The sequence below is a fragment of the Primulina huaijiensis genome, chromosome 13 (assembly GCF_012295235.1).
Source record: "Primulina huaijiensis isolate GDHJ02 chromosome 13, ASM1229523v2, whole genome shotgun sequence".
NCBI classification, from domain to species: domain Eukaryota; kingdom Viridiplantae; phylum Streptophyta; class Magnoliopsida; order Lamiales; family Gesneriaceae; genus Primulina; species Primulina huaijiensis.
This window is the reverse complement of record NC_133318.1, coordinates 10,716,975-10,729,136: the sequence shown is the minus strand read 5'-3', so window position 1 is coordinate 10,729,136 and position 12,162 is coordinate 10,716,975. Positions and strand designations below refer to the sequence as shown.

Genomic DNA, 12,162 nt, shown 5'->3' with positions numbered 1-12,162 from the left:
GAGCTCAGAGCTATACACCGGTTAAGGATATATATATAGCAACTCAATTCAAAATATATTTATGAGGAATCAAATAGACATGACCATAACGAGTGAAATCATCAATAAATGTAATGAAGTAAGAAGCTCCATGTCTAGCCTTCACATTCATTGGACCACATATGTCTGAATGAATCAATTGCAATGGAAATTCTGCCCTTATTGCTTTTCCAAATGGTTTTCGTGTCATTTTACCAGCAAGACAGTGTTCACAATCCGACAAATCAAGTTTAGATAGAGAACCTAAAAGTTCTGCTTTGATTAGTCGATTCATCATGTCTTTCCCAATGTGATCTAATCTAGCATGCCAAGTGTAAGCATCCACATTTGCATTACTAGATGAACAAATATTTAACGAAACGCAACGGTCAGCATAATAGTTAAACATTTTTCTATCACAATCCAACACGATAAAACCATTCATAAGATGTCCACAACCATAATACATATTGCCATAGCAGATACGAACAAGATTACTACTAAATTTCAAACCGAATCCTAGTCCTAGAACAACAACAACAACAGATACTAAATTTTGTCGAATCTCTGGTGCATAAAGGACATCATGTAAGATAAGAGTCCGGCCACCATGCAACTCTAGTTTGTAAGTATCGATGCCTTTGACTTCAACTTTTGCATAATTTCCTACATATATCCATCTCGTGCCGCAAGGAACTCGACGAAAATCCACAAACGCTTCACGATCTCTAGTTACATGGTCTGTTGCTCCAAGTACACAATCCACACAGGATAAGATTCAGTTAATAAAACACTACTAGAGACACATATAGTACTCACAAAAGCGTTAATAAGCGCTACCTTTTTAGGCTCAGGGCACTCACGAGCGAAATGACCAAATGCTTGGAAATTGTAGCACGTCATTTTGCTTTTATATTTCTTTGTCCCAAACCTGTTACGCTTATTATTTTGGTTTGGCTTGAAGTTGTTCTTCTTGAACCCTTCCACAACTGTATGAAATAATAAACTGGTTAATGGTAATTGGTCGTCCATGAGGGCTGACCCGATCCGACCTGACCCAAATAATTCAAAAGTTTGATTTTGAATTATAAGAGGGAGTAGTTATTTTGATTGGATAATTTTTCTTTAACTTCCACTACACAAATTAAAATAGAGATGTGTGGTTCTCGGAAGAAATAAAAGAAAGCCGATACATTCATTTCAAAGTACACAAATCATATCACAATTATTAAGCATTTGGATTGTGCAAAATTGATTCCTTTCCATTCGTGATCGACGTCAGACCATCGAAGTGTATTAATATCATCGAAGAAAGTTAGTAAATCAACTACAAAGATCCTAAATCAAAATATGAATTTATTCTATTATCATATGCGATATTCGAGTGTAAGATTTCCGTCATTGGTATCAGAGCATGTGTTAGTTGATATTCTAACCAGTGTTTGTTATTTTTTCGGTGAACTCATTTGATCCGAAAGTTGTTTTTTGTTTATGTTCATTAAATGTGAAAAATGCGTGAAATTTTTTTTTTCGAAAGAAAGAAATATAATATGCGCTAAGGGAGAACATGCATGAAGAAAACAAAATTGATATTCGTGACTATTGCACATGTGTCGAAAGACTAGAGAAAAGCAAGATATTCATTCACGTATAATTTTTTTTAAGCAGTGTATTTAATAAATAAAAAATATTTCGTGAGAAATATACAATATGGAAGTCAAGTGTTATAATTCATGTAAGGATATATATAAAATATCAAATGATGAATGGGCAACGTGTACAGAGTAGAAAATTCGATACAAAAGTTGAAGTACACTTGTGAGTTTTTTCTTGGATCGACTGACTAATAATTTAGAATTTAGAGAGAAAAAAAAAGGGGGACAATACAACATATTTTTGTTGTACGAATAATTTTTTTGCAAAATTTAGTTAAAGTTTTTTCCGTCAATGTCTATCTAAATGTGATCCATAATAAGAGTTTCATGTGTTTAATGTCAAATGATAGTTTGCCAATAATATTGAGAATGAGAGATTATTATGATGTATGAAAATTTTTCATCTTGAATCTTAAATATTAAGGTTGGATTTGTGTCGAATTTAATATTTTCTCTCATCTTAAAGATTTGGAAAAAATTAAACACACTCTTAGTATCCTTCGTGGAGCAGCTAAAATTCAAAGAGCTCCCGAACAAATAGCAAAGTTGCACATGTTTAAACATTACAAAATGGATCCCACTCACACCCTTCCTCAATATATTAAAGTTTGGGATAGTAAATGTTTATATCTTATGCATTTGGGTCATCACTTTGAACATGATATAATAGTTGGACTATTAAGAGATTCTCTAACTGGACGTTGGAAGAGCATAATCTATGGTTTGCTTAACCAAAGGGGATCAATGATCCGCCTTGATAATTTTAAGTCATCATTGATTAAGAGATGTGAGAAAGAAATTGAACTTGAGATGAAGAAAACATTATCTTTACAGATCAATTCTGGAGTTCGTCTTTTGAAGTTCTCTCCATCAAATAAGCTCTCTGATGCGATCCGGGTGAAATGGAGGAGTAGGGTCGGGAACTCTACCGGATCTGCTATCAATATAGTAAAGGAAAAGAGAACCAAACGTCTGGGTCAAAAGCTTGCTTCTTGGGGTGGACGAAAGGATCTGTAACCAAAAAAATAACCACGTGAATGGGCGCCGGAGAGGTGTCCGACGTGACCACTCCGATGCTTAAGTCAGTGAAGGACTCAAGATAAAAATCAATGTAACCAAGTGATGGTTGTGGGATTGGTGTGAATGGTGGGGAGTAAATGAACAATAAATGTGAGCATTCAATGTGTGAATAGATGAATACATGCAAAGAAGGAACCTGGTATTTATAGTAGGAGAATGTAATGATGACATCGTTCTTTCTGATGATCATTAATTATAGTAGGGCGACTGATTATAACCTATTGTTCTGACATGTCAAATCTCATACTAGTCACATCCATCCGACCTGATTTTGTCAACCACTTGCATTGATATCAGAGATAGGTCGGCTGCACACACTCTACTTTATCGACGCAATTAAATGCAGCACTCATATCGAAGTGGTTCAGGTAGAACACCTCTAGGGGACTTATATGAAAACTCAGGCATCCAATAGCCCGGGAAAAGTATATCCCGGATGTTTCAATGGCCCGGCCTTTCTATTGGCCTCTTCATATGCTCTCCGTGTCAAGTCACTCTCAATGTCCCAGCCAACCCGAGATCTGGATCTCCAATCAGGTTGTCACCTTGTTGACCCGGGAATAATCCATCCTCCTGACCCGGGCACTATCCATGGCCCGGCTCCATGACTCGGGACATCACGGGCTCTATCCATGTCCCTGGACATCCCGGGATATCATCACTCCCTCCTTAAATAGTCGGGCTAGAGTCGTACTCGTTGTCTCGATTAGTTTTGTGTGCCCGGTCAGGAGAAACAATTTGTCGCTTAGACTCCCCGAGATGATATTAATGTCATATTGTCAGTGTTGACATAAGCCTAGAATTAAAAGTTTTCAGTACCTTTTCGTATCCCGAGAAGATAAATCATTATGACGCCTCAAACTCCGCGCATGTCTTTTTAAATACCCCGCGTGATTTCCCATGTCGATGGATCCGTCCGATTCATTTTAGATCAACGGTGTAGATTAACTCTTCTACCTATATATAGCAGTTCACTAGTTTTTCAAAAATCACTTTCAAATTCAAAAAAGCGGCCGAACTCTTGCCATTTTCTCTCTCGAACTTTCCGACGCGCAAATCTCCTTCGACGGTCTCTGTTACCAGCCCTCCACAACCGTTTTTATTTCGTAAGTGCTTCTCTCTTCTTTTTTTTTTTTTTTTTACCCTTAGTCATGTCAAACTCCACTTCTTCTACATCTGGTAGGAACGTTAGGGGTCGGTCAGAGGATAACTCCCCGACTCCTTCTGAGCACTCTGCTCACATTCCCGTAGGCATCCCTATTTCTCATTCCCGACCTCTCCCAAAACAAAAAGCTTCTTCATCCCGACCTACTGGCAACCCTGGCAAGGGGAAAGACAAGGTAGCAGGACCCTTGTGGTTCTCTACTGTGACTTCCACCCTTCGCCCGGGTAATCTCGAAGAGATCAGGTCCTTAGGCTCCATTCCTTCCACCTACAAAATATTAATTCCTAAGCCTAGCGATCACCCGGGCACCCGTCCGCCCGGCTACCACACCTTCTTTGTCGAACAACTTAAGAGTGGGCTTAGATTCCCCATTCATCATTTCTTTGAAGGGGTTGCCCGGTTCTTTGGGCTCCCCATTAATCATCTTCACCCGAACGCCTTTAGGATTATGGCGGCCACTTTTGTTTTATTTCGTATGAAAATCATCCCCATCAACTCCTTTATTTTTCATTATTTCTACTCCTGTCGATTTAATGACGGGGTCTTTTCTTTTATGGCCCGGATGCTTTATCGGTTCTTGACTGACATCCCTTCTTCTTTGAAGAAGGTGGAAAACAAAATTTTTCTTTTTACAACTCCCCACTCTCCTGACCTGTTCGACATGATTTCTATCTTCGATGCCCCCTCAACCTGAACTTCCCTCAGACTTCAAACTTCTTCCTACTTTTACCCATGCCCGGGATGCTTTGGAAAAGAAATCCTTCTTGTCCTCTGTGTTGATCGGGGGAGATAACCTAGTCTACTATGGTATTGGGTCTCATCCTAAGGACCCTGTCGACCAAATAATAGAGGAGTTTGACCAGGCCGGGTCTCAGGCTGGTAAATTATTCTCCTTAGTTTTTTTTTTTTTTTTTGTGTTAATTTTCTGACTGCTTAATCTTTGATGCAACCGAAGAAGCAATGATCAAGGCCAGTCTCCTCAAGCCAGCTACCCAGAAGAAGGCAAAGAAGAAGAAAGCTCGGGCGGAGAAGAGAGCTCGGGAAGCTCAGGAGAATGAGGAACGCCAAGCCCGGGCGGCAGCTGAGGCCCGGGAAATTGAGGAGCGCTGGGCCAAGGCAGAGGCTGAAGCGCAGGGGGAGACCACCTCTCTGGTTAATGAAGAGGACCCGGCCCCTTTGAACCACCGGAAGAGAAAAACCGTGACAGAGCCAGTTATTGAAACGGTTATCGTGGAGGAAAAAGAGCCTGAAGAAATGGTCCGATCACATCCTCCTCCTGGTTCGTCGGCTTGTCCTCAAGGCGAGAGGCCTTGGGTTCTTCCCAATATCTTTGGGGATGACATCAGCTCGGATCTCGTCAAGATGATCCGGGGTCTCTTGTGCCCTGATGAGGTGGTGCATCTCCAAGGAATCCATCCCAACGAGTTATTATGCGAAGGAGTGGCTCGATCCTTCTCCATAAGTTCTTCTATCATTTTTCTGTCACCTAATCATGTATCAGTTTTTCTGACATCTTTTATATTTGCAGGGCTTGCAAATGCTTATGTCAGCCTTTGAGCGAGTGGCCCACGCTGCAAAGAGAGCCAATAACCAGGCCATCTCTGCCCGGGAAACACATGACAAGCTTCAAGAGGAGGTGGGCCGGATGCAGGACCTTCACGAGCATGTCTTGGCTAGGGAAAAAGCTGGCTGGAAACAGCAAGTGGACCTGATTCAAGCAGAGCTAGCTCAGACTCGGGCAGTGCTGGAATCCTTCCGGAAGTAGTATGATTGTAATTTAGAGGCGGTTCATCTTGAGGCGCAGAGGGCTAAAGAAGAAGCGGAGTCCTCCCGGGCCCAAGCTGAAGAGGCGATTTGCGGCCCTAGAACAGGCAGAGACTTCCCGTGAGGAGGACATGGCAAAATTCTTGTCGTCCGAGGAATTCAAAAAGATGGTAGCTGATAAAGCTTTCGTCTATTTTGACCTTGGCTTCAACTAGTGTTTTGAGCAGTTTCAGGAGGCAGGTCTGGTTCCCTCCGATCGGGAAGACTTTCCTGACTTGGAAAAAGCTGCAGCTTCCCTCCCGGAAAAAGAGGAAGAGGAGGAGAAACAAGACCCAAAATATATTTGGAATCTTATTATTATTAATTTTTTTTATTTATTTCCCGAGCTTCCGGGCACCCTGTAAATACTTCTGTCTTTAATTAAATGTTTCTTCACTGTTTATTCTTGCCTTGAATAATTGGAACAACATACCTCCAAGTGTCATATTGATTGAATTTTCATGTATCCCCATAGGGTCTAATCAACCTTCATTAAGCATATTAATAACCAAAGTAGGATTAATCTTGTTAGATAGAAGGGGTGCAGGTTCCTGAAAATAGTAAATAGGCGATGTACGGATTCTTAGGCTTTAATAGATGACCGAGGTACGGATCTCCGGACCAGGGTATGGTCCTTGAGTTTTAATAAATAACCGGGGTGCGGATCCCTTAGCCAGGGTACGGGTCCCTGGACTTTAGTAAATGACCGAGGTGCGGGTCCTTTGGCCAGGGTACGGGTCCCTGGACTTGGTAAATCACCGGGGTGCGGGTCCCCGGGCCAGGGTACGGGTCTCTGGACTTGGTAAATGACCGGGGTGCGGGTCCCTGGGCCAGGGTACGGGTCCCTGGACTTAGTAGACACTTCTTTGAATAATTTTTTCATTTGATGCACAAGCAATGGATACAAGAACTTTAAGCAAAAATTTTTTTCAAATGAAATGCATTCCAGGTTCTTTTAAGGGTATGCCCTTGAGAGTCTTCTAGATAGTAAGCGGCTCCCGAGCTAACTCTTTGAATTACTTTGATGGGTCCTTCCCACCGTGCTTCCAATTTCCCCACATCACCCACCTGCTTAACTTTTTTCATGACTAGGTCTCCAACTTGGATATCTCGTGATCGAACATGCTTGTTGTAGGATTTCATTACCCGATTTCTATAGGCTTCCATTCGAATAGCTGCCTGATCTCTTTTCTCTTCAACCAAATCAAGCTCAATGGCTCGGGTCTGATCATTGTTATTCGGATAAGATTCCACCCGAGTAGATGGTTGTCCGATTTCTACAGGCAATACAGCTTCCGAACCATAGACAAGGCTGTAAGGAGTTTCCCGAGTACTCGTTCGAGGTGTAGTTCGATATGCCCATAATATACTCGATAATTCTTCAACCAAGTCCTTTCCTTTTCCATGAAGCCAGGCTTTCAGTGCTTGTACAATGATCCTATTAGTCACCTCAGTTTGGCAATTGGCCTGTGGGTAGGCTACTGAAGTGAAAGATCGAATTATCTTCATTTTTGGCACCAAGATGTAATTTTCCTCCCCTGGAATTGCCTTCCGTTGTCTGAAAACAATCTTTTTGGTATTCCAAATCTGAAAACATTGTTTGTCCAGAGAAATTTCATTACCTCTTCCTCAGTAATTTTGGCCAACGACTCAGCCTCCACCCATTTGGAAAAGTAATCTACAGCCACGAGAAGGAATTTTTTCTGTGCCCGGGCTGTAGGGAAAGGGCCCACAATATCCATACCCCATTGATCAAAGGGACATGATGTTGAGATGGGTTGCATGCTAGCAGCCGGGCGATGATGAAAATTAGAATGGTGTTGACAACTCTTACATTTCTGAACAAGTTGAGCAGCATCTTGATTCATTCGAGGCCACCAAAACCCTGCTAATATAATTTTCCGAGCAAGGGCCGTTCCACCGAGATGTTCACCGCAGCGCCCTTCATGTATTTCTCGAAGAACATATTCAACCTCATTTTCTGATAAACACTTAAGTAAAGGGCCCTGATATGACCGTCTATACAAAACATCATTCAAAATAACAAACTTGGGTGCTTGCTTTTTGATTTTCAGGGCTCGGGCCCACTCTTCGGGTAACTTTCCATGGACCATATAATCGATCAGAGGAGTCTTCCACGAATTTTATTGGGCAGACGTCATTTCTTCATCAACAGATAGCACCGACCAGGTAAAATATAGGACTTCCCGGGTGCTTATGTCTGACATAGAGGAAGCTAATTTGGCCAAGATATTAGCCTCTCCATTCTCTTCTCTAGGGATCTGTTCAATGCTCCAATCAGTGAGAGATGCTGCCCGGGCCGTGATGAGCCCTAGATATTTGAGCATTTTTTCATTCTTAGCTTCGTATGTTCCTTTAATCTGTTGGGCAACCAGTTGAGAATCAGAGTAAATAATGACCCGGGAAGCGCCAACTTCCCGAGCAGCTTGTAATCCTGCCAGAACGGCCTCATATTCTGCCTCATTATTGGTGACCCAGTAGTCGATTCTTAGAGCCAACTTGATCTTCTCCCCTGATGGAGCAATTAAAACCACCCCAACTCCGCACCCTGATAAGTTTGATTCCCCATCAACAAAAACTCTCCATACTTCCTCTTTCCCCGGTGGTCGAATCATCTCTATCAAGAAGTCTGTTAATACATAGGCTTTAATAGGAACTCGAGGTTTATATTCGATGTCATATTCCCCGAGCTCTATAATCCACTTGATCATTCTTCCCGAGACTTCAGCATGTGTCATGATTCTCCTGAGTGGAGAATTAGTGAGAACCACAATAGGATGTGAGAGAAAATACGGTCTCAGCTTCCAGGCAGTCATCACCAGGGCCAGGGCTATTTTTTCTACTTCACTGTACTTCAATTCGGCTCCTCGAAGGGCATGACTGACATAATATACTGGTTTCTGGTCGGCCCCTTCCTCCCTGACAAGTACGGAGCTAAAGGCCTGCTCAGTGGCAGATAAATAAACCCACAATTTTTCCCCAGGCTCTGGTTTTACCAAAACAGGCAACTCGGTCAAATGTTTCCTCAAATCTTGGAAAGCTTGTTCACATTTTTCATCTCAGCCAAATTTTTGTGCTTTCCTTAAAACTTGAAAAAATGGATAACTTCGATGGGCAGATCGAGAAATGAAGCGTGACAGGGCTGTAATCCTCCCGGTTAGTTTTTGTACTTCTCGGACAGATTGAGGGGAAGGCATATCAAGTACTGCTTTGATCTTTTTGGGATTTACTTCAATTCCTCGATCTGTTACAAGAAAACCCAAAAATTTTCCACTCCTTACCCTAAATACACTTAGCTGGGTTGAGCTTTATGCCATAGTGCTTCAGGGCATCGAAGGTCTCGATTAGATCATCAACAAAACAAGAGACTTCCCGAGTCTTGATCAGAATATCATCCACATACACTTCAATGTTCCTGCCTATCTACTTTTGAAACACATGATTCATCAAACGTTGGTACGTGGCCCCAGCATTTTTCAGGCCAAAGGGCATGACCACGTAGCAGAAAGTGCCCCAGAAGTAATAAAACTTGCTTTCTCTTGATCTTCCCGGGCCATGGGGATTTTGTGGTAGCCCTGATATGCATCCATAAAACTCAACAATTCAAAGCTAGAAGTAGAATCTACTAGCTGATCAATCCGAGGAAGTGGGTAACAATCTTTGGGGCAAGCTTTATTTAGGTCCCGGAAATCTACGCACATCCTCCACTTCCCTGTAGCTTTAGGAACAAGGACCACATTTGAGAGCCAAGTAGAGAATTGGACCTCCCGAATGTGGCGGGCCCGCAACAGCTCTCCTACTTGTTCATCAATAACTTTATCTTTCTCCGGGTCAAAATGCCTTTTCTTTTGCATCACGGGTCGGGATCCCGGGATAATATTTAATTTATGCTCGGTCACTTGTGGCAAAATCCCGACCAATTCCTGTTGAAACCAAGCGAAAACACTAATGTTAGCTTTTAGACAATTTAATAGATTTACCCGGGTGGACGCATAGATGTCTCGGGCCACCCGAATGTGTTTCCCTGGCTCAATCTCCACCGCCTCTTGCTCTTCCTCAACAACAAAATGAACCTTCCTTTCCTTGACTACCTCATCTGCTCGACTCTCCCTCTTCCCCTTATCTTCCCTCCTTGCTCTTTCTGATCCACTCGGATTGTCTCCCTATAGCATTTCCGAGAGGAAGGCTGGTCTCCCTTGACCTCCCCGACCCGTCCTCGTACTGGGAATTTAATTTTTTGATGATAAGTGGAGGCCACAACTCTCACCTCATTCATAGCTAGCCTCCCAAAGATAATGTTGTATGAGGACGGGGCATCCACCACTGTAAAGATTGTCATGACTGTTTTCCTCAAGTTCCCAGTTCCCAGGGTCAGTGGCAAGGTTATTTCCCCCTTAGGATATACGGCATGACCAGCAAAGCCGAACAGGGCAGTCTCAATCGCCTCCAGTTGGTATTCATGTAAATCCATTTGAGTCAAGGCTTCTTTGAATATTACATTGACAGAGCTGCCATTATCAAAAAAACCCTAAGTACATCGTAATTAGCCACCTGGGCTTGGATAACAAGAGCATCATTATGGGGCAGACTGACTCCCTGAGATCTTTTGGGCCAAAACTTATGACTGGTTCATTTCTTTCCTTCCCATCATTCTCCAAACACTCTCTTCTGCTTCTTGCCTTCCGAGCCCGGTTAGAGTCACCATCTGTAGACCCTCCTGAAATCATTTTTATTACTCCCCGACTCGGGGAGGCATTTCTCTTCTCTGGTTGTTTACTTCTTTCTTCCCGAGAACTTCCTTCTTCGAGGAACATTAGGTCCGGGACGCCACGATAACCAGGGTGGTTGTCTGGGACCATCTCGGGAGGGCTGAGGTTCTGTCATAGAGCACCTATAAGACTCTCTCCTCAGAGTTCGGCATTCATTTGTGTTGTGAGAACATTCTTTGTGAAGGGTGCAGAACCCTTTCTTTTCTGGTCTCGGCAGTGGTGTTGTTGAACTCGGGCGAGGAGTCATGTCCGAGCTACACTCTTGGATTTTCCGATCCCGGGAAATTCTCAGAGGGACATGAGAGAAATGCCCTAGACCAGTTTTCTTGTGAGCTCTCTCCTCGGGCCTGACAACCCGGTCTCCCCTCAATCTTTTCAAGGCCTCTCTTTTTTGATTCTGCGCCTCTTCCATATTGATATACTTTTCTGCTCGGGATAGAAGATCTTCAAAGTCCCCATGCAGTTTTTTGGTCAGGAATCGGAAGAAATCTCCCTCCCACAATACTTGCATAAAAGCTGTAACTTTTGTCTCTGGAGCACATGCGGGTACCTCCAAAGCTACTCGATTAAACTTCTTGATGTAGGCTCTTAGAGTTTCATCTTGGCCCTGCTTCACCTCAAATAGACTGAAGGCAGTCTTCTTGTATTTCTTGTTGCTGCTGAATTGATGCAAGAATACCTTTTGAAAATCTTCAAAACAACGAATGCTCTGCGGTGCCAGCCCTTCGAACCATCTTTGGGCAGAGTCGAACAGGGTAGTAAAAAATACTTTACACTTGATCTGGTCTTCATAGCAATGCAACATGGCCATATTTTCAAATCTGGCCAAATGCTCTTCAGGATCTGAGCTCCCATCGTAATCCTTAACCCTAGCTGATTTGAAATGCCCAGGAAGTGGTTCCCGGACGATGGCATCAGAGAATGGGCAACCCTTGATAATTTGAGCACTGCACTTAGAAACAACTTGCCCCTACAACACTCTCACCTTCTTTCTCAACTCTTCTAACTCCTCTGCCACAGTAGGAGACTTAGAGCCTGCACTTGACTCCCTCTCCTCCTCCCTTTTCTTTTCCTCCTGCTCCTTTTGTGCATGCTCCTGTTCTTGCTCGGGCCGAGTAGAATGATTAACAAGGGGTCTTCTTGCCAAGGCTGCCTCCACGAAATCAAATACAATTTTAGCCAAGTCCTCAAATGTCAAGTTAATAGTAGGCCAGGGACCAGTGGGTGGCCGGCCATCAGCACCAAAAATATGAGTGTTATTGTCTTCCTGTATCCGAGAGGTATCTTGGTTTGTCCTCCTAGTGGGAGCCATATCAACGTCTTAGAACTCTCTTTTCCCACAGATGGCGCCAATGATGTGATCCGGGTGAAATGGAGGAGCCGGGTCGGGAACTCTACCGGATCTGCTATCAATATAGTAAAGGAAAAGAGAACCAAACGTCTGGGTCAAAAGCTTGCATCTTGGAGTGGATGAAAGGATTTGCAACCAAGAAAATAACCACGTGAATGGGCGCCAGAGAGGTGTTCGGCGTGACTACTCCGATGCTTAAGTCAGTGAAGGACTCAAGCTAAATAGCAATGTAACCAAGTGATGGTTGTGGGATTGGTGTGAATGGTGAGGAGTAAATGAACAATAAATGTGAGAAATCAA

The 12,162-nt window shown here is 43.0% G+C and overlaps 1 protein-coding gene across 1 annotated transcript; it reads right to left on the bottom strand.

Moving 5' to 3' along the window:
* Positions 1-6,633: 6,633 nt before the first annotated feature.
* LOC140991207 (uncharacterized) lies at positions 6,634-7,835 on the bottom strand. The gene is made up of 3 exons (XM_073461155.1): positions 7,556-7,835; positions 7,344-7,435; positions 6,634-7,188 (listed from the first exon to the last, which is right to left on the bottom strand). The coding sequence occupies exons 1-3, from the start codon at positions 7,833-7,835 to the stop codon at positions 6,634-6,636; spliced, it is 927 nt and encodes a 308-aa protein (XP_073317256.1).
* Between the last annotated feature and the right edge of the window lie 4,327 nt (positions 7,836-12,162).